This window comes from Carassius carassius, chromosome 7, assembly GCF_963082965.1.
Source record: "Carassius carassius chromosome 7, fCarCar2.1, whole genome shotgun sequence".
Taxonomy (NCBI): Eukaryota; Metazoa; Chordata; class Actinopteri; order Cypriniformes; family Cyprinidae; genus Carassius; species Carassius carassius.
This window is the reverse complement of record NC_081761.1, coordinates 4,867,258-4,890,959: the sequence shown is the minus strand read 5'-3', so window position 1 is coordinate 4,890,959 and position 23,702 is coordinate 4,867,258. Positions and strand designations below refer to the sequence as shown.

General features: G+C 36.5%; 1 protein-coding gene across 1 annotated transcript in view; it reads left to right on the top strand.

Annotated features, from left to right (window-relative positions):
• Positions 1 to 447: 447 nt before the first annotated feature.
• klf7a (Kruppel like factor 7a) overlaps positions 448 to 23,702 on the top strand; it is a 38,586-nt gene continuing 15,331 nt past the window's right edge. Inside the window, exon 1 of the mRNA XM_059553568.1 lies at positions 448 to 897. Coding sequence (XP_059409551.1) covers positions 709 to 897 — 189 coding nt within the window. The 5' untranslated portion in view covers positions 448 to 708. The remainder of the gene's footprint in view (positions 898 to 23,702) is intronic.

Genomic DNA, 23,702 nt, shown 5'->3' with positions numbered 1-23,702 from the left:
GTGTACTTGTGTCATCTATTCCTGTGCTTCACTTCAGCTAAAATGCTATTTGAGCAAATACATCAAATGAAATAAGAATTTCATAAGCAAACATTTTTTCACTGACAGTAAAAGTAATAGCTGTTTTAACGTTGCTATCGCGAGCAAGGTTTATGTCAGCATTTGCTTTGTTTTTACGTTTAAAGTGCCGTGCGTGTTTAATTGTATATTTTTACCACTGTAGTCTGTTGAGCAGACCCAAACCACCACGTTGTAGCTCTCTGGATGCTCTAGCTTCGAATGAGGCTCGAACGCTGATTCGCACGTTTTATAGGGGTCTAAAAATAGCTCCGCTTTCAAAGGCATGTATGTTGTGAGTGACAATTCCGAAAACCAATCAAAGATCCACTACACCTTCGAACTCCTCCCACTGTGCGAGTGTAGCCCCGCCTTTAAGAACCACCACCAAAGTTGTCGTCCCTTTTTTCCTTATATGGTTACGCACGAAGTTGATTGACAGAAAAACACGCCCCCTCGATTCGCGGCCATTCGCAGACACTACGCTGGCTCCACACTCTGACTGACACAGTAACCTGTGCGCTGCTGTGCTCCCCTTCCTGAAACATTGTGAGGAAAGAAAACAAATCTGCATGGATGGATCCTTTACTTTTCAAAATATTTTAGTATCAATAGTGAACTGAAACGTTTCGGTTTTCGCGATTGATCTGAATGTTTCAGTCGCTCGCGCTGAAGCGAACGCGGATTCCTCGCGCAGAGAATCAAAGTCTCTCAAACGCACCGTTTAGCTGCACAAACATGGATGTTCTGGCCAATTACAGTATTTTTCAAGAACTTCAACTTGTTCATGACACTGGCTACTTCTCCGCGATGCCGTCTCTGGAGGAAAACTGGCAGCAGGTGAATTGCTTTTTTATCTCTTCTTTTTTTTGCAATTTATCCACAACTTTTTTTTACGCTTGTCAGCGCGCTCCTGCGTGTGCGCGCAACTTATAAAGACGCCACAAACAGTATTTATTGCAACTCTGCATACTATTGCATATGCATTTAAAAATACCACGTGGTAAAAATGTGTTGATGTTTTAATGCCATGCCGCATACTTCTTGCGACCAAGTGCAATGTAGCTAAACATGCTGGGAAATTAAGATCTGAATAATACAAACAGAGGCTCTTTGAATAATAGATCTACATCTGTCCTATCAGTGTTTTTTCAGTCCCATCGGCATTGCACAGACTCTCGACTCTACTGCATTATAAATAAATGCATGCGCGTGATTGACTCATGATGTGTCTGGCAGTTAAACGTGGATGACAGAAGTATACAGTGCGCACATCTATGCAACTGTGAAGAGTTTTATGTATAATCAACTCATTCTCATGTAAATGCCACTTTTTCTCATCAACGAGGATGGAGACATGCGGCGCGTGGACAAAGCACACTGACATCCACCTGCAACGATTTGAGATATATGAAATCCATTTAGAGAACAGAATTGGTTTGCAACGTGCACATGAGAGTAATGACAGTAGTACGTCGCGGGCGCATGGATGGAGGCATGCTTTGCGCAGAGTTGAGCTCTCCGCAGTGCTGAAGGGGCAACGCGTGGTCCATCCATTGATGTCGGTGCATTGCCTTCTCAACGTGCATTGATTTTTAGATTGCTCGGCCATTTTTATTAACCTATGGGTTGTGATTGCACTGCCATGCATTTTTCTCAGTATGATAAGTGAAAGCATGTGCATGCAATGGTGGCTGCTTTGGCACCCTGGTTTTTTGGTTGGATTATTTGCTCATTATGCCTCTAACCTTGAATTTTGATAGATCGTCATGCATTATTGGTCATTTTGAAAATGGATGCAAGAGAGTCTAAAATGTAATGCGCTAATTAATGCATAAAAATAATTACAATGTGTACTTTTAAAAAGCAACTTATCAAGACCATTAAGCGAAATGCATAGAAGCCAAAGGTTATTAAAACTGTTAAATGGTAACCATTTACAGAAACTAAAATGTGCACTTAATTTTTATTTTATTTATTTATTTATTTTTTCTAATCTAGAAGAAAGTTCATAGATATGACTGCAGTGTGTAGTGGTAAGTGAGTTTGTCGGAGCTTGAAAGCCAGTGTTTGGCTTTGCTATTGACTTTCAATGGTTTGTATGAATAACAAACACTCAAAGACTGACATTTGACCTCAATAGAGCTCCTGTGCCCTTGGTGCTCTATAGTGCTAAGTGATCCTAAAGGCCAGACTTCTTCCTCCAGAGCAGCGAATATTGCTCACAAACCGTGTAATCTCTAGTAAGTGGAAAGAAATAGGCCAGAACAGTAGAGACCTTCTACCAAGCTTTGATAGGTCTACAAGACTTCTTATTCTCTAGACGTTGCAGATTTTCACCTCAGGTTAAGCTTCTGCCTGTTTTTAGATCTCACTGAATGCGGTTGGTGATGATGTGTGAGGCTGTGTGTAAAAACATCCTGACTTTAGCTAAGCGAAATGTCAGTCATCATATTGACACGTTGCACTTGGAAGACCTCGGAGGCCATTTCAGGTCATAAATATGATATTACTAGAAAAACCCAATTCATTTTTTTATGCGCAGCTCAAATATCCATCTAAGTCAAGCAAGAAGCTATTGAAAGGAGTTGAGGAGGGATTGAGTAGTCGCAAGATTCAATTTAGAACAAAAGTTTCTTGCCCGAAGCCACTCCATCAACCATTACATGCCCTATAGCCATGACAGAGGATATCCAAGAAAATCTCACCTTGAAGAGGTGTCAGTGTGACTCACCTACTCCTATGGAGAAGGGTACCTGCAATATTGGAACAGAGAATAGAATGGCGTCTGTTCCCATCGAAACCGAATGACCATTCTGGAACTCATGGGATACTGTGGCACATCAGACTATTCTGGAGTGCTTTTGTCTCGCAACATCTATTTTGAGACTTAGGGGAACTTGAAATGTCTTTTGTTCTCATTGCTTTCATTTCAACTGTCTGATATTTTTAGACTTGGTATTGAAATCTTGCTTGCAGCTGCAATAACATGTTGTGGTGCATGCGGGACAAGAGAAAGAATGCCTTTATGAGATGTTTCCCACTGTTAAACCATAATAATGAGCAGTAGAGGTGGATTATATGACCAGAATATTTTAAAAGAATAAAATACTAAATAACATAAAAATAAAAAAACAGGATAATTACTATAGTGTGGTATTGCTTTTATACGGCAATTCAGTGAATAATAATGTAATAATGAGTTACATTTTAGATATAATATTGACAGTTTTATTTTCTGTCAGACAAAACTTGTTCGAAACAAAGCCACTGCAGAATGGTTGCAACACACAATAGTGGCGTTACTGAATTATTCCGTGTTTTTGAACAAATCAGTTGAGTGAATGAATCATTGACTCACTCATGAAGACAATCACTTGCTTCGCTCCTGACCGGATCTGTTTTTAAAGCAAGTTGAATGACTCACTCATACAGACGCTTGTCACCATCTACTGGTGAATCAATGTAACCAGCAGAAATAATCGCTGAACATTTTCAATACTAAAACAAAAAACTGACTATTAAAGCAAATATTTCTATTTATTTCAATTGTTTAAATGAATTTTGTGGAAACTTCTATTTTTGCAAAATCCAGTAAATGAAATACTACTTATTTAAAAACTGATTGATGCAAATCAAAAGATAAGATCGTTCATAACATGACAATTCTGACATCAGTGCAGAAACTCTTACCAAACAGTACTCTCAAAGAAGTGTTTTAATTGCCGTGTTATATCCCATTCTGTATTTTCTTAATCACATAGTGTTAAATAGTCCTGCCCTCTTTTAGCACACCAATGCACATTACCCAGCTCTAATAAGTAGCATTGCTTTATGAGATTATGAAAATGCTAATGGATGTAGATATCAAAAATAGTACTTTTCCCACAGCATGAGATTTGAGTCATTTAATGGCACTACAGTAGTTAATGGTGCTTCCCAGCTGTTCTTACATGATTTGTCATATGGCAAACAATGAACTACTAATAAGCATTAGAGTTCTGACTGACAACGCAAAAGGAAATTTACACTTATAGTACTTTGAAAGGTCTTTTCTACATTTAATTTATGCGTTAATACTATAATCACAGAGAGGATGTTTGACCCCTTCATTTTAAAATGTTCTTGTATTTCTACGTCAGATTGTAATCAGGATGTGGTTAAGAAAATGTTTTTATAGTTTTGGATCTTTGCGCGCTCTGATCCACCACAGACATTTTTTCTCTTGCATCCTCAGGCCAGGGCAAACTCTGTAACTGATACTGTAATGACTCTCCAAAGAGCCTAATGCATGTGCTACGGCAGCACATTGTGTGTTTCACAGTGTCAACTACTTACAGGAACGCTTCTCTAAAGTCATTACGTTGCTTTCTTGACTAAATGCCCCAAGGAAAAGTTGTGAGAAAAGACTAAGAATAAACCAACCCTGTTTAACCCATACCTCCCAAAATGATTTTTCGAAGTTGTAAATAACGAGTATTGTAGTTTCGTTTTACAATAAAATATTTAGTTGTATTCAATATAGGCTATATTCACTATTTTATTTTAGTTTTTCTATGTCAATATTCTGTTAATTGCTTTCTCTTTTTATTTATTTTTTTATTTGCAAACAATTTCTTAGTGAAAATTGCTTAATGTGTTTTCTCAGTTTAGCCAAACTTTGATGCAATGCCAAAAGAAAAATGACCCCCAAAAAGTAACTTGGTCTTTTTTGTGCTCTGACAACAAAAATAGTTATAAACAAACTACTGCAAAACCATTGCAACACACAGTAGTGGCATTAATGAATCAGTCTGTTTTTGAATGTATCAGTTGACTAAACGATTCAGTAACTCATATATGAAGTCTTATGTTTTTTCAAAGCTGTAAACAACTGGAGTAGGTTTTACAAAAAATATATATATTTCAGTTATTTTACGTCAAAATTTTGTTGTTTAATTCGGTGTTACTTGCTGTTTCTCTATAAAATGTACTAGCAATTTCTGAGTAAAAAATGTTTCTGTGCCTAATTTTTTTCACTGTAGGCAAACCTCGATGCAAAACGAACCAAAACATGCCATGTTTCTCATTCCCTCTCTGAAATCTATCCTATGTCATGTCCCAAACTACAGACCGGCTCCTGTAGTTGCATGCTTATGAGGATTGACAGGAGGCATTGAGCAAAAGTGCCAAGCATGCATATTCTGTGCTGCAGTCTCTGCCACTCTGAAACCCTGGCAGCCGAGAATACAGAAAGAAAAAGAGACTGAAAAGATGAAGCCATATTTCTGTATACTTCCCCATTCTTGGTTGCATCGCAACTGAGTTTTGCATGCAGCAAAACTGTCTTCAACCCAAGCTCAGGCCAGTCCAGGCAGTGGCCGCAAGCTCTCACATATCCGCCTCCTCATTTAGGCCCATGGATCTGAGCGGATTCCCATTACTGTAGGCGATGACTGTTGAAATGTGCATTATGTAATTCTCTCAGCACCACAGCTGCCTTCTTACAGTGTGTGAGTCGGCCTGCCGGAGAAAGCCAAACCCAGCCAAATCACTGTGAAATCTTAAAGAGGTTTCCGGATCACATGGCTCCATGGGCCACGTCTTCATGCTGGGAATCAGACCATATGGATCATTTGGTAAAATACACAGAGTTCTTCCTCTTAAGAATAATTTATGGACTAGATGTTTAGTGCATGCTGTCTTTTTTCAATACTAAAATGTTACACAAAAGAGACTTTTTCGAGCATCCACAACCGCCTCATGTTATTGAGACACCACTAGCCAATGCATATTCTGAACCAATATGCATCCGTGAATGGGTCCATTCGCACCCTTAAGAGATTCCATTCACACTTTTCACTTGATTGCATGGCCCTGAGATTGAGTCCTCTACATTATCGGATGTGCTGGCTCATATTAACTACATCACAGTCCTCATTTATCATTGAAACCAGCGACAGATTTTTGGATAACACGCCGTGTAATGGAGCTGAAATGATCTGGTTGCTTGAGATAACATCAGTGCACCGATCCCATTGCTACTGACAAGCATCAGTAATTGAAAATGACAAAGTGATAGCGCTCTCCATCACATGAGTCAATTCTGGGAGTTATTGCAATATAGTTGTCATGCAGAGAGCATGGCTACTGCTTTAAGACAGTCGACTCGAGCGAGAAATGTGGGAACCTTATAAGAGGTGAAGCGTCTTTAAATATGTAGAGATATCATTAGTGCCTTGGCCTCGGTTTCGCTGTATCTTCTGACAGGTTTACTTCTGCGGGTGGATTTCAGGTGTAAAAAAAGAGCCTGTTTCTTCAGTAGTCTTGACTCCCACAAAGCAGACATATGGCGGTTTATCAAGATTACTTAAAAATGTGGTTGTATTCTGCTCTTACATGACATGCTTGACATTGTTTGATAATTCAGTGATTGTGCAGCACCCGCCTTAAATAATATTCAGAATGCAGTTTTGCAAGCTTGTGACATAAATTTAGTTTTGAACCTTAAAAAAAAAAAAAAAACCTACTGAAATGCATAAAGGGTGTCAATGTAAATGCAAAGTAAATGCATTCTGTTTTTTTTATATTATTGTCAGGATAATGAAACAATTTAAGAATATTATTATAAGCAAATGTTTTGAAATGTCCATGTGTTCACTTCCTGTGTAAATATACAATTAATTGTAATGTATTATACTATATTAAATTATCGGTTACATTATTTGATCCAAAATACAGTAACAGTAAATTTGTGATATATTTTTACAAATTAAATAGGAATTAAATAGGAATTGATGGTAATGTGAAATTCGGTGTCACGTGATCCTTCAGAAATCATTGTAATATGCTTATTTGGTGAAACATTAAGAAATATTTCTTATTGTTATCAAAGATAAAACAGGTGCTGCTTACTATTTTGTGGAAACCATGACACATTTTATTTTACAAAAGAACAGTATTTACTTGAGCTAGTAGTCTTTAAAGTAAGTTTTAATCAATTTAATGCAGCGTTGCTGAATAAAAGTATTCTTTAAAAAAGGGTACTATGCATATGTATATATTTAATATTTATGCATATGTATATATTTTAAATGAGGATTTATTTCATGAAAATAGGCCAGAAACCATACCTTAATCAGGGGTACGCTTCCCAAAAGCAACTATGGTTGCAAGTTCTGTCGTTACCAATAGATTTCAAAGGAACTAACTACAATAGTTAGCTAACGATGCTTTTGGGAAACGTTTATACATTCTATGATTAATTGACGGCTCTATCAATATAATCGATACAGGACAGGTAGTTTTGGGCAGTTGAATTTAGCTGGATTCAGACTCCCACAGCATCATGACCAGTAACCCATAGGCCATGGCTCAGCCATCACCGGTGACATTTTTGTCAGAGAACCTAAAACCTTTCCCCCATCCTTTGCATCACAAACTCACATGAACTTGCATTATGTTGTCGCATATGACTCTTATCTTAACAATGACAACAGTCTTCCCACTGCCGAGCTCAAGTGCAACTGTCAGGGTCACGCTGTAACAATACTCAAGCTGACCCCTAGCAATCCAATTAGACTCCTGCACTACAGCAGTGAGTAGGCAACCCACTCTAGGTGCTGAGATCATTAATCTGACTGGGGCCAGATGATTGCCCATGATGGTTGCCACATTGAAGGGTGATGAAAAGGTTAGCGTCTGATGAAAGAGAAGACGGAAGATGGTGCACTCATTTGTTGAAGGCCTCTGGAGTAAGTGTCAGCACCCAGAACTGCAGAGCGGGGAAAAAGGAGTGAAGTGGAGCATCTTTATGTATGAGTCCCAAATCTAGCGCAGACGGGAGACACAGCACTGGCACTCAAGGCTCTGATTAACAGGCAGAGTAGAACTGAGTGCTTTTTCACTCGCGCACAGCTTGACAGCGATTTTTTTCCTCATTTAAGATAACTTTTACAAGGCGGCACAGGGCAGGGAATGACTGGACCGGCAATAATGTGCATAAGAAATGCAAATAGTCTCATCTTCATGTGGAAAGTTTCAGGAAGATTGGTCTTTTCGAGTCAACGTGGAATCCAAATGATCCCTAGTTACTTTAATATACACTACGTTTAAAAGTTTGGGGTCAGAATATTTCAGAAATTAAGTAATTAAATAATTAATTAAATTGATCAAAAGTGACTGTAAAGACTTTTGTATTGTTAAAATGTTCTATTCCAAATAATTGCTGTTCTTTAGAACTTTCTATTCATCAAAGAATCCCCCCAAAAAATGCATCACTGTTTCCACAAAATTATTAAGCAGCAAAACTGTTTTCAACGCTGATAACAATCAGAATTGTTTCAAGTCAGCATATTATAATGATTTCTGAAGTAGAATGTAAAATGTCAAAATAGAAAAGAGTAGTGCTGTCAAACGATTAATCACGATTAATTGCATCCATAATAAGAGTTTTTGTTTGCATAATATGTGTGTATACGGTGTATATTTATGTATATATAAATACAAATGCATATATTTAAGAAAAATATATTATGTTTATATATGAAATATATTTATATATAATATAAAATATAACAATATGAATATATAAATGTATAAACGTAAATATTATCAAAATATATACTTTATTTATGTGTGTGTAATTATATATACATAATATACACAGTACACATACATATATAATGTAAACAAAAACGTTTATTTTGGATGCAATTAATCATGATTAATCGTTTGACTACTAGAAAATTTTTATATTTAAATTGTTATAATATTTCACAATAGTACAGTTTTTATTGTATTTTTATCAAATAAATAAAGCTTTGATAAGATACTTTTCTCAGAAACATTAGTGTGATTTATCGGTGCAACATGTTCCAAAGTGTTTATCTGGGGTCTTAAACTAGGAACTTGGAACATTTAACACATAAATGCTTTTGAACCCTTGTATTATGAAAAGTATCTCTCCGATTTCAGAGGGATATTGTTAACTCTCATTTTGAATCATATTGTTTGCCATTGACAGCAGGATTATTAAACAAACGCGTTGCTAAGGAAAAACATTTTGTTCCAGTTATTGAACTTGTTTGTTTTGGCGTCATTCTCCTCATTGGTCACTGTATGCATGGGATCTCATGCATGGAAAGTCTTCCAACAGACCTTGAGAGATACATTGAAGGACAATGTTCTCTCGGTAAACATCCCATCGCTTTTCTTCTCTTTTTTCATCAGAAGCCATCAATCACCGCCGGCAACGATTCAGCCTCGAAATAGGTCATGAAACATAAAGCGACAAGAGGCTTTGTTTATCAAGGTTTATGCAAGCTTTAATCAATCACTCCATCTATTGCTGCACAGAGAGACGAGTAGGACGCTATTTTGCAAAAGAATTGAAAGTCAACTTTTTTTGTTTCACATGGATTGATTTTGAATCATGCACAAAAGCATGCATTGCTCACTTGTTACAATAATTAGAACTTTGCATATTATAACATGAAAGCTTTTGCAAAACCACATATGAAAGACCATCATGCTGTATGCATGCACCATGCAAATGTGCGTTTGTGCATGCGTTTGAGTGTCAGATGAGGGATTTCTCCACGAAACATCGCTGAGCTCAGCACTTCTACTGCCTCAGTGTCTGTGGCGCGTGTGTGTGCGTATGTGACTTACTCAGCCGTGGCATATATGCAAAGCCAGCTGTATTTCCATATGCTCCAAGTTACCGTTGTCTGAGTTCCACATGACCTGGCCTGGCTCCAGTACTGACCTGCATTGTAACACCTGGATACAGCATTACCCAGTCTCACCACCACCCCATCCCTTATGCTGAAGCAGGCAAACACATTCTTTCTTTCTGACTGCTTTGCAGTTGCTGCTCACCGGAGGAAGTGAAAGGAAGGCTGGCAAAGCACTGTCCAAATTTGGATGGACATCAGTCAAACTGAATTGGTTCATGTCAAGATTGGCCGACATTGGCAGTGTGTGTTCTATCTTAATTATACGCCCACAAAAAGAAACTTGAAAAAGATCAAATGAGGCATTGGTTATTAATATTTAAAGCTGAACAAATCATTGATGTCTGTAAGCCTGTTTGTTGTCTGGTAGTGGAAAAACATAAGTTTGATCATGTAGAAAAGGGATTTTCAAGCTGTATTTGAATGAATGTCTTTTAATAGAATATGACAATCAACAGAAAGAATGAAAAATAATATAATATAAAATTCATTTAAAGTAATTATAATCTTAATGTAATTCTATTTTGTTCTAATTTATATATATATATATATAGAGAGAGAGAGAGAGAGAGAGAGATTCCTTTGTATTTATGCGGTCTACTTTTTTCTAAAAGGAGTTGGTTACAAATTAGTTACATTTAATTAATCTCTCAAATATATTTATATATGCATATCTTTTTATTCTTCTTAAGAGAAGAAACAGAGAGCATCGGTTCTCCCAATTTTTCTTTAGAAGAGCCTGTACAGACTCACCAGACTCACAAGGAGGTTTGTCTTTGTTTTAGCATGGGAGAGCTATTTGGGTCGGAAGTTATTTTGGGATGCATTGCTAGAAATACCTGTGGGAGTGAGTAATAGTTAAAATGAGACCATCTTTAAGTTAGTATGTGTGTACTCATTTACACATGTTTAGCCATGTTCATTCGAAATCAACAATGTTATTGTTGTTATTCAGATATCTTTAAAAGCATAAAAAAATTACAAATATACAGTATGTATTTCTCCAGCCCTCTTTAAAAGTCTTCATGCTCTGGGCTTTTTGGTATTCAATTATCTACTTCTAATTAATCCAATTATGAGTCATTTGAATCACAGCACATGTGGAGCCGCAAACTGAAGCAGTTGTTAAAAGATCATCCTCCTGATCTCAAATCCCAAGGTTTCGCGTTCACTCTTGGCTCAGACTCTCATATTCATTCCTCGGAGGTTGAAACATTACCCACGTGCCTCGAGAACAATAGGCTAGCACTGCCATCCGAAAGCATGACTCACCATCCTCCATTAACAGGCATGTTAATCACATACTGGAACAGAGAAGGATCAGCTTGAGTAAACGGGTCCAAGAGTGGGAGTCTTGAGATGTCTGGACTCCATCTTGCATCCTCGGTTCACTCTAAAGACAATACAAAAGTTGGCTGTAAATTATTTGCAATAACTCAAAATGGCCACAGTAAGTAGGTTATAGCAGCTCTGCCTTAATGGACTGAACTCAATGAACTCACCGTGGAAGGGAAGGCGGGGCTGTCGCGCTTCCCTGAGATGGAGGGAGTATGAAAACGGCAGCTCTGCGCTACCTTGAGGTGCATCCGCTTGCAGTTGGCTCAGCGGATTTGTTCATTTTTATACCGTTGCATGTGTGTGTCTACAGTAAAAGGGGATGAGTTTAGCTACAGCAATACTTCCACCCTATAGGGAGTATGTGATAGATCAAAATACTGTTATACTGAGGAGAAAGGAATTTGTTTAAATTTGTGGCAAGGTGTGTATGAAGATGCTCCCATTGAAACATTGAAATCAGAAATGTTTTACTGTCAAGGATGTCTGTAGATTTTGGAATTGATAGATTATCTTAATCAACCAGAGTGGAAATCTCAAATTGCCCAAAATGTGTCCAGTTTCACTAGAAATTGTACATCAGGATTACACCACTACGCAATGGATCAAGTGAACTTTCAAAGTTCAGGGCCAAAAAAATGTTAAGTCGCATTTAATAAGTCTTAAATGTTATTTGCGGAGGCCTCTAAGGTCATTTAAAAGCTTTTAGCTAAAGTTTCCATCAGAGTCACCTTAAACATTTATTTATTTATTATTATTATTATATATTTTTTAGAATTTTACTGTTTTCAATTTTAATATATTTTAAAATGTTCATTTGTGTAATGCTAAGCTGAATTTTCAGCATCACTACTCCAGTCTTCTACTCAAGTGTCGCATGATCCTTCAGAAATCATTCTAATACAGTATACTGATTTGATGCTCTAGAGAAATTTCATGATTATCAATGTTGAAAACAGTAGTGGAAACTTTTTCCAGGATTCTTTGATTAAATAAGTTAAAGTTTTTTTGCATATATATATATATATATATATATATATACACACACATATATATATATATTATGTGTCATCCAAACCTTGTTGTTAAAACTTCACTTTTAACTGCTAAATATGTATATGTTTGTCAAACATTGGTCTTAACTTGGAATTAAAGTCTTAAAATTTAATTAAACATGCGGATATTCTAGTATTAGGAATATGTTTAGATTGCACTTTTCCAGCTATTGAGACTATTATTAGAAAATGGGCATTATGTTCACACATGACATCTTCACAGGAAAATGCTGCCGATTTGAATGTAAAATCAGCCTTTATTTAAGCTGAGACTTCTCTGTTCACCTTCTCCAATATCATAACCCACACAGACAGAGAAGCCTTCAGTTTTAGAAATAACGATTGTTTCTTGCTACTAGAGTTACTGAGATATTTAAGACTCGCATGCAAGCAATCCGCCAAAGAATTTTGCGCAATCACCACAGTACAAGCCAAAAATCCCTCACTTTTGGTCAGAAGCTGGCCAAAACTAAAAGCTGCATCGGATACATCAGAGCAGCGCTGGGAATCTCCCCACACCAGGCCTGTTGCACTGTGTCGAATGTGCACTGCATAACAACACAATGGCTCGCCGTAGAGGGATGTTCACTGCCAGCTTACCCAACCCAAGCCCGTTGATCCTGCCCTTTGTAATGCAAATCAAAAGGAGGAGAGAGTAGGACACCAGGGAGAATCTTCATGATGGTACCATGGTTCATGCTGATAGAGGGGGTGCAGTTGTCAATTTCTCACTCAAAATTTGGGCTACACAGTTCATCTGAATGCATTTGAGAGCATACTGACTGACTCATGAAGGTAAGATATGGAGCTGGTATCTCTGGTGTCTTGATGAATGTGTACAATCCTTTATTTATTGTAATGGGCTTTTTGCCTTTATGGGACAGTGGAAGGAAGGATAGGATCAGAAAATTACTAGTGGTTGACCAATATTGGTTTTTAATGGTTGATGCTAATGTTTAATGAGCAGGGTGGCCGGAAGCCATACAATACTGAAAAAACAACTTGATGACAAATGAGATAAAATCACTCAAATCAAATAAATTTTAAACAATATTTACTGTACATTGGAAAAAGACGTAGGACGTAGATGTAGGGTTTTCTTTGCAACTATTTTCAATTACAAAGAGCAAATTACACATTGGATTAGTATTTTCTATATTTAAGTCATCTTTGTTTTCATTACAACTGTAAAAAAATATTTTTTATAGTGTTAAAATCATGATTTTTTTTTTTTAAGAATTTTTTTTCTCTTTTTTTTTGTAGTTACATTGGTGGCTCAATTTTATTTTATTTTTAATTTTTTTTTAATTTTATTTTTATGATACTTGTGACAAAAGTTTTTGTTGTTGTTGTTGTTAATATTGTAATGTCATCCAATTAACCAATCAGTATACTGTCAAAAATCAATTAATGAAATGTTACAATAAATTTTATTTATTTATTTATTGTAACATTGTTAAATATTAAGGACAATAACTGGAATTCATTTGGGACATATAGACAATAAACTTCTGTGTAATTTTTTTAAGTAAATGTATTTTATTGATCTCATTAATTAAAAATAAAATTTTATTTATTGTAATTATAACATCATTCAGTAGCAAATTTGGTTTTCCGTAATACTTTTTCTAACACGATCATTAATAGAACCTTTAATGAATCGGAATCATTATTCACAATGCCATACCTACTAATCACCGCCCTGCAACATGTCAGAGCACTGCATCTCCCATCTCCGATTTAGGAAAATTGGGTGGGAATGTGTTGTTTACATTGTTAAAGCTGACTTGTGATCATAGATCCGCACATCATGTTTTTTTGAAAAACATTTCCCTTTAGCTCATTAAGCAACATCGCCTATTTTTTTCAGCCATTATCCTTATTTTGCTCCATGCTTTAATGCTTTTGTCTTTGTGGCTCTCATTATGAGGATTAGGCCCACTGCCTCGTGCCACAACAGGTCGTCCCATCCTGAGGGCAGACAGCCACCCCTTGTATGGAAACAAGCTGTTAACCCTCAGTTAAAATGAGCAACACCCCCTTCGCTCCCCTGCTATCAATGGATTCACACTGAGACTTAATGCTCTATGAGTGCTTTAATGAAAATTGGTGGATCTTGATAAGATTAGTTTACATTGCCAGACTGCGGCCTGTAAGGCAAGCCGTAAACACATAAACACCCAAATCCTGTTAAAGCTAGATAGTGGATCCTGTACGGCGCTTTGGCATTGTCGTTCGGATTATCCCTGGCACGCCGTCTTTATTTTGCTTCAAGAAGCATCGCTGCACGGTTCAAGCATTCAAATCAATGGGAAATATATTGGATTGACTTTGAGGCACCACCGCTAATGTTTCTTCTTTTGTAAATCCTGATTTAGCCCTCGCACAATTTTTCGTGGATTAATACGACGTGCTGATAGCAAGCGCCTACTCCCTTTTAGCTTCCACTCAAATCATTGCGAGAGAAAATGTCACCACTAATTCATATTCAAATTAACTCCCTCTGACAATTAGAGTGACAAAGGCCTTGACGCATACATCGAGAGCGCAGGGAACACTGGCGAAGTGCGAGGTTGCAGAGCGCACAAAGCACTATTGCACGCCTGACATAGTTTTGCTGATGAAGCGTCTGACTGGGGCTCTGTACCCATGCAGTGACCTCTAACCTGGGGTTTTTAACACGCCACTATATTGCCTCTGAGACTGTATTGTGCTGAACTGCCTGAAATATTGCAAAGACTTGCTACCAGAAGTCAGCTGAGCTTGCAGCCAGTTATCAACATCTCATTGCACTTAAATGACTCTCAGCTGATTTAGTAGTGAATCAGAAACATACAGTGTGACCAGAGCATGACCAAAGAGTGATTATTATTATTTGTGGTTTTTTTGTATCTTTTTTTTACTGTGAATAAGTGTGAGTTCTTTTATTATTATTTATTTATTTATTTATTTTTTTTTTGTCAATCAAAAACATACAGTGTGACGAATGTCGTCTGATTCATGAACTAGTTATTCTTATGAGCCAGTTCTTTCTAGTGAATCAGAAAGGTACAACACAAGTGTAGTCTATTAGTCCCAAAAGCATCATGAGCCTAAATTGATTGTAGCTCCATTGGTCGAAGCTTTTGGGAAATGCAGCCCTGAACAGTTCACGAATCAATTTCCGATTCATTTACGGAGCTGCAGGTTCTCATTATGTGCATTATATTGAAATAATTTTTTGTATTTCTACTGACTGATTGGCTATATTGTTTTTTTTATAATGTTACTATAGTCTCACTCTCTCTCTCTGTTTGTGTGTGTGTGTGTGTGTGTGTGTGTGTGTGTGTATGTGAGAGAGAGAGAGAAAAGAATAAGTATTTTATTTACAAATTTGTGTATTTATATTTTTATATAATTTATCATACTATTAAATGGAATGATAAAAATTTAATTATAGTACTGAAAAATTAAAGCAAAGTTAAGTATGTAGCCTTAATATATTACATTAATAATATATATTATTATAGAAATATTTAATTATTTGAACAAATGTATTTATAAATGTGTATATATAGCTTCTAAATATATATTTGACATTATTTATATATATATATATATATATATATATATATACTATTTTTGTTTATATATTTCTACATATATGTTTATTCATGTATAAGGTTGACAGGGCGCAAAACTAAATGCCACTGGAGAACCTTGTTTAGCTTGCAATAGTCATATTATTGGCAAGAAATAACGGTCAGTGCACATTCTTTTTACGGTCAAGCCCTTTCTTCCTCAAAGAGTAAAACTAGCTTGTAATGGCATAGTGCTGATTGATCCACACACATCAGAGAGCTGGTTTATTGCTAATTACATTGCCATTCCCCCATAAGTGCAAGCATAAGATTAGCGCTACAGCTCAGGAGGGACTGGAACACTTGGAGTGCTTCATTTGCCTCCAGCTTGTAAAAATATACCAGGGCCTCTGTGTGAGTGTGTGATTTCTTAATTGGCGCTATGTCATATCTGCTATATTGCCGGCACCTGGTTTATCAGACCTGAAATACATGCTACTCCGTACCTTTAGCACCTTTAGCCCCTTTAATCTTGGACTGAAGATATTCTGTTTGCAGAGGTTCCTTGATAAGCACAGGCATAATTAAGTCATTATCCTCTTCTGCCGTTATATGCGACTTCGCCCAATGCTGTGTTTGGAATCGGACAGGTCCATATATCAACAAGGAGATATATAACAAACGTCCTCTGAGAAAACATTTACATCTTTAGTGGAGGCCAATGTTTTGTCCCTCACTGCTCATGGTCCTATTAATGCTTATGTCAACAGGGCTCTTCCGGATGCATTTCACGAGTGCTAGCTTTGCCTTTATGGTTACTTAAAGGTGTCAGGAGACATTAGCCTACATTCAGCAAACGGCCGTGCTCAGATAATGTGAGCATTCGTACACTTAGATCAATGTCATTCCTTTGAAAAAGTCAGCAGGGATGCTTAGAAACTACTCTGGAGTCTGTGTAATAATTTAATACGTTTTGTGTATAGTTAATTTTAGGTTTACGGACTCAAGCTAAACCAGAAAAATATTTATGTAAACATATACAGACACTTGGCTAACACAGTGGCCAGTCCAGCTTAGCATGCATTTTTATGTTACTGTTGTGGTAACAAAATTCTCAAAGGGGTTCTTAAATATTTATAAATAGATTTCTCTTTGATTAAATCTAATTACTTAGTTAGCTGGTAACAAATATTTCTACAGTCTAGCTAGCTGTAACTAACTCGCTTAGTGAGATTCAAATTTAATTATGATAAAAAAAAATTACAAAGTATATAAAATGATATAATATATTTTTTTAATTATTTAAAAAATACTGAGTATTCTAAATAGCAATAATAATAATTTATTATTATTATTATTAATTAATCATAATTTTAATACAATTACTTATAACATCTTTGCTCAGAAAAATATTTATGATTAAATGAATAAAAGTATTAAAACATATATTTTAAAATATTAAAACACACACACACACACACACACATATATATATATATATATATATATATATATATATATATATAATGTGATATAAAATATTTTTATTATTTTTGTTCTCTCTCTCTCTCTCTCTCTCTCTCTCTCTCTCTCTCTATATATATATATATATATATATATATATATATATAAATCAAATGTTAATAACTTGGTAATATAAATGCTTCGAACTCACTATAAAGTCTTCTTAGTCAGGTCTGGCTCTCACATCTCTAGAGTTCTGTATGGCCGAGACTATGTGCCAGTGTGTGTGTCGGCAAGCTTCCTGCAGATGAGATGCAGGTTATTTTTAGGCGCCGCCTGGCGAGGCTGTAAATGGGAGGCAGGGCGAGTTGTGAGGGCCACTGTTGATGAGATCACGCACGGCCCCATCATTCCCCCCGTCCTATCGATCGGCTGCAGCCTGAAGGGGGATTGTGTCTTAGGGTGCTGCCAGCTGGCCAGTCCCTTCCTGAATCAAAGCACTGGCAGGTGGTCATTTGTGGTCCCCCTCTCCCTTTAGCCCAAGCCTTACATTACAGATCAATGACTGATCAGAGAACAGGCTGGATGAGTTTCACTTCTAAGCCCATCCGTCAGGAGGGTGTCATTGAAGTAAGTGGATAGCTGGAGTCAGTGTGTATATCTAACAGGGCCTGATCTTTTAAAAAGCCTTTGGAAGGGTTTCTTTGTTATGTCCAGTGGCTAATCAGCTTTCATGTGGTATATCAGAAACTTGGTATGATCAGAATGGCAACAAATACCTTTTTGATTAACTCAGGAACTTACAGAGAGGAATAATGTTCCTAATAATTAAATGAATAAAATACACAAACTACCAATCATAAGTTTGAAATAATTACGATTTTTAAAAGAAGCCTCCAAGGCTGCATTTATTTGATCGCAAATACAGGAAAAACTGTAATATTTTGAGATTACAATTTAAAATAACTGTTTTCTGTTTTAATATATTTAAAAAAAAAAAAATTTATTCCTGATTAGCTCAAAAATATTATTTCTTATTATCAATGTTAATATTTAACTGCTTAATATTTTGGTGGAAATCACGATACACTAACATTCAAAACTTTGTGGTAAGTATGGATAAACATTTTTAAAAAAATTAAACAAATTGTTATTAAAAGATTAATTTTTAAACTCCCATTTCATCAGACTGACCAAAAATAAATAAATAAATAATGAGGATATTTATTTCCCAAAAATGCTAGTTAATGTTCATCAGACCAAAATTTTGTGATTTTAGGATTTTCTTTTTAAATATTATTTTGTATTATTTATTGTTACAATCAGTCCCCAAGCCATACCTCCACACACACACAAAATAAATTATTATACATTTCTTGTTCTACTGTTATCACCAAATATTGGATTCAACCATTTTTACAAAATTGTTTTCTTGAAATCAATAAAGATTTGGTGATAAAATAGCAAAATATTTTTGAAAGGCTGGTCACAGGAACACCAAATTGGGTAAAGGATTTTCAGCACAGCACAACAGTTAATGCATCTAAGTGCAGATGCTTTTGAAAGATGGCCGATATGGAAACGTCACGTGTCCCGAGCAGCAAACGATTCTTCCATTCTCGAAATTGGAAATGCAGGTTCCAGCCGCAGAGGAAGATTATTTTCCACAATTGACAAATGTTCTAGTACAGCGATCAGCAACCTGACCTGACCTGATAAATGACCCCCGTTCTCATGTTTTTGCCTCTCCGCCGCCAACGGCCTTTAGCTGAGGACAGCTGATTCTAAATCATCTCCCTAAAATTAATAGAGCAGTTCTCTGTCAGGTTGCTTAACAGCTGTTTGCATTTGGTCTAGATGATGGTGCTGCTTCTCTTCCACGGGCTCCTCATTCATTTTTATAACCAGCTTGTTTTATTAGCTTTGTCTGCTGGAAGGATGCAGTGCTTTGCTGTTAATTGGTGCGCCACATGACGCTATTCCCACTGAGCGACATGGTGCGTGGGGAAGATTGTATGAGGGTATCTCTCCTTTATCAAATCAGATTTCACTATATTAAACTTAATATAAAGTGAGCGATAGCCGGTCTTGTATTGCGCTCACCCGTTGCTCCGTTTTTGTCGTATATACATTGGTATTGTGATGGGTTCGATGCCTAGAGGCCATACTGAGATGCAAGAGGAAGTGACATGTTGTCACAGGTGCACGGATGCAGAAAAGATAATTGCGCAGCGGGTTCGACTACAGAAGACAGACGTGTCAACATCGCCGCCATAACAACCGATCGCGAGCCAGGTTCATCACTTTACAGATGATAAATCACGCCAAACCCGCGGCGAGGAACAGGTCACAAATCGGCAACGATGGACAGGCTTCCAAAAAAAGGGCACATAAGTGACTGACAGTGAAGGGCCTTGCGTTTCTTACTCTCATATTCTCAGCTGCGCTCGCTGCGGGGCATGTCACAAATGACTCACTTTATCAGTTCAAACCTCACCATGTTTGACAGTCGCTCCTTCTACGATGTGGTGCAAGATGCCAGCAGGGGGTCTTCACTTGCTCAGTTTCTGCACCCAGTGACATTCGATACTGGTAGATACATGCACGCTTTATAAGGTGGAGTTAAGATGCAACTGGGGTTTATTATGATTTAATTATTTGTGTACTATTTTTATACCATATCCTAACTACACTCTTAACTCTTTATCCGCCAGCAAATTTGAAAAAAGTTGGCAGCCCCCACCAGAATTTTTGATCATTTTCGCTAAAATCTCATGGCCTCCAGAATATTTTGTTGTTTCAGTGTTTGAACAATACATCAAAATAAAGAACAGAGCCTTTGAGAAAATCAAATTTTTAGCTAATACTACATCTGGATCATATTCAGTATGATGATCAAAGCAAAGATGCAGTAGATCGCTTCCATCAGCAGCCCCAAAGTCGACATCGACATTTCACTGGATAACATAAGGGAGTTTTCATTTATATGTTGATGATCGCATTATTTTCCAATTGCATATGTTACATATGAAATCGCTAGTTTCTGCATCTTCCACGCCTGTGTTCTTGATCAGCACATTCTGGACTCATTCAGGAGATGCGTAACAGCTTCCCTAAGTGTATACCAGTGAAAACGCAGAAACCCGGAAAGTTCTGTGTTTGGCGGGGTAAGAGTTAAAAATTGAGGGATTGCTTTAGAAGAACCATTCTGGGTTGCCAAAACAACCTTTCAGTGAACAGTTCAGAGAACCAGTTTTTCCTATTGCGAAAGCCATTTTAATAATCTGAGGAACAATTTTAGGTTTCCAAGGGAACCAAAAGGTTCTATGTAGTGAAAAAGATTTTTAACTGTTCTTCACATCAAGAAAAATGTGTTCTTTTAAGAACTGTTTTTTTGGAGAAAAAAAAAATTGGTTTCTTGTATGGAATCACACACAATATATATATATTTTTTGTTTGTTTGTTTGTTTGTTTGTTTGTTTTTTTTAAGTTTAAAGTCTGCAGGCTGTAACATAAACATAAATAAAAAAGGAACAAAAACTTTATTGACTTAAATTATCTATGGCTAAAAAATCAGATCCAGCAATATATATTCTATCCCGAATTCCTAGTCTTCTTCCTTCCCTCATGTTTTGTAACAAATCTTTCCCTCGCAGGTCAACATGACGTTCCATTCATTCCTATGGCAGGTCAAATTGACCCGTGACACCCATATAAAATCCTTGAATCCACTCAGTTTTTGTATGTGTGATCCATGTTCAAGTGTGACAAAATTAAATGAAAAATAATAATGATAATAATAATAGAAGTTTTATTAAGAACCTTTATTTTTTTAGCATATTGGCACAGCAGAATTTCGCTAACACACAAATGTTGAAACTTCAGTATTAAAAGAGCCAATTAAACAGCCAATTAAAAAATATTTGAAGGAAGAACGGACAAAAAGAAGAAACCTCACACCTGTTAAATGTTAGTTGATATTTTTCATGTGTTTGTTGTGTTTCTGTGGTGGTGTTTTTGTCATTGGTGTAGTGGTTGTCACTGGGGATGTTCATTTTGGCTGCTTAAATACTCCAAATCAATCAGCTGAGTGTAGAACGAGTTCTTTCTGCGCTATTTTAAAATTGCCTGTCAATGTACATATGGATCAGAACAACGTGTTTTACTGTTGCATCACATCTTGCCAAATTTTTAAGCATCTCGAGCCTCGAATATTGATTGCATTTTTTAGACAGCACGTCAAGAGGAATTAGTTAAAAATGTATCTCAGATGCCAGAGTTCTGTCTGCATTTTATTTTTTTAACTGAAGAACATGTGGACCAATTATAACCAATTGGACTACCAAATTAAAAATGAAAAGTTTATGACCTTCCGGTATTCATTCTTGACCAATCATTGCTCTATTATGCATGACCATTTCTAGCTGTGATTTTTACCATGGTATATTTATGGTACATACATACATACATACATATATATATATATATATATATATATATATATATGTATATATATATATATATTATTTATACATATTATTTATCATGATTAATCATTTGACAGCATATATATATATATATATATATATATATTTATATATATATATATATATATTTATTTATTTATTTATTTATAAATATATATAAAATGCACACACATGCAGCGTATATTTTGAAAATAATTACATGTATTTTTACATGTATATATATTTATAATCATATAATTAATATCATATAAATATATTTAATATATAAACGTAATTTCTTCTATATACATGTATTTGTGTGTTTTATATATTCAGAATAAATATACACATAACACACACATATATTATGTAAATAGAAACTTATTTTGGATATGATTAATCGCGATTAATCGTTTGACAGCACTAATATATATGTGTATAAATGTGTGTGTATATATATATAATTATTACTTTATTATAATTATATATATATATATGTAAAATGGTTTTAACTGTTGCCTATTTACAATTGCCAGCTCGTTTCTTGGGTTGTGAATATCTGCTGTTTGCTTGCATGTGTCTCATTCAATCAAGAAAAGCTGTTTTTTAGAAAGTTTATGTAATGCTAATGGCGTTTCATCTAATTGGTTTTTGCAGATGAAAACTCTGTGGCACTCTATCTGTTCATACCAATTCAAACATCTCAGTTTCATGAATACCTAATAGCTTGGCTTGGCTTTCTGATAGCTATGAAACGCCTGGAAGACACCGAATGACCTTGACTTGGGACTTGAGCTTTGTTTTATGTCACAGTCTCTCACAGATCACGTGTGACCCACACAGGGACTACAAGAAGAAATTCAAGCCATCTGTTATCAAACTGAGCGACGCACTGCCTTTTTATTGCCTGTTTTATGACAAAACTGGGGCGTCGAGTTGCGTCCAGTTTTGATTAAACATCCAAATTGTCAGAGATTTGCGAATCCACCAGGTAGCTTTTACAGCGTCGCTTTCGACTCGACTGGCATCCAGTCTGCAGCACAGCTAAATCACATGGCCCAAAGCGACCCAGACGGCACTGGATGCATTGAATTTGCTGCCATTTTAAGTAACAATATCCCCTGAATGTCACTTCCTCAGGGCCTGCGGGAGGAGGGGCGAAGAGACGGAGAAAAGCAAAAGAGTGATAAGAAAGACCTGACTCCCAAACGCCTCACCTTCAAAATATATCTGCCCCTTTTTCCCGACACACATATGCACATGTCTGCCCTTTCTCAATATGACGTGCTCACGCGCACTCCCATGAACTCAGTCTGCCCGTGTTCCTGTCATACGTGTGACGGTTCAACAGCATGCAGGCATGACATGCCAGACCACCGCAGCCCTATAGCACATTAGAAAATCAATCCCTCATGTGTCGGCGTGCGTCCAAAAGGCCCATACAGTGCGCACCGCTGCCGGCGTGCTGAGTGGAGGCTTTTAAATGTCATTGGTTGAGCTGGGAAACATGCACAGAGATGCACAAGCCCATCAGCTCTTTCACTGAATGGAGAGTATCTCTTTACTGCTTTGTTTAAATGACTAATTACCCATCAGTTCAGGGCACAGCGAGAAACCATGTGTGTTTTTGTAAAAGGGAAAACAACAGATTTTTAGAAATGCAAATATTTATTTTGAACGAGTTGAGAGATATGGTTCTTTTAGCAGATTGCTTGGAGACGGGTAAGCGAAGATGTGTGTCTAGATATTCCAGGTGACGTCTCAGGTAATGTCAGTTCAGCTATGCTCTGTTTACCTGACTTCTGAAACCTTCAGTTCAGCGCAGACATTAAAATGCTTTTAACGCTGAGAAAAAACGGCAGACGCTCCTTTCATAAAATGACAAGCAAACAACATCGCCTAGCAACAGAAGCTGCTCCGAACCGCCGTCGTGTTTGGAGCCAGAGATTCAAGCGAATATATAGCTAGAGGCCAGTTTGTCTGAGATGATAGGTTACTGTTCTTTATGATTTTGTAAAAGGTTTGGGTCATGTTATGAAAAACATTTCA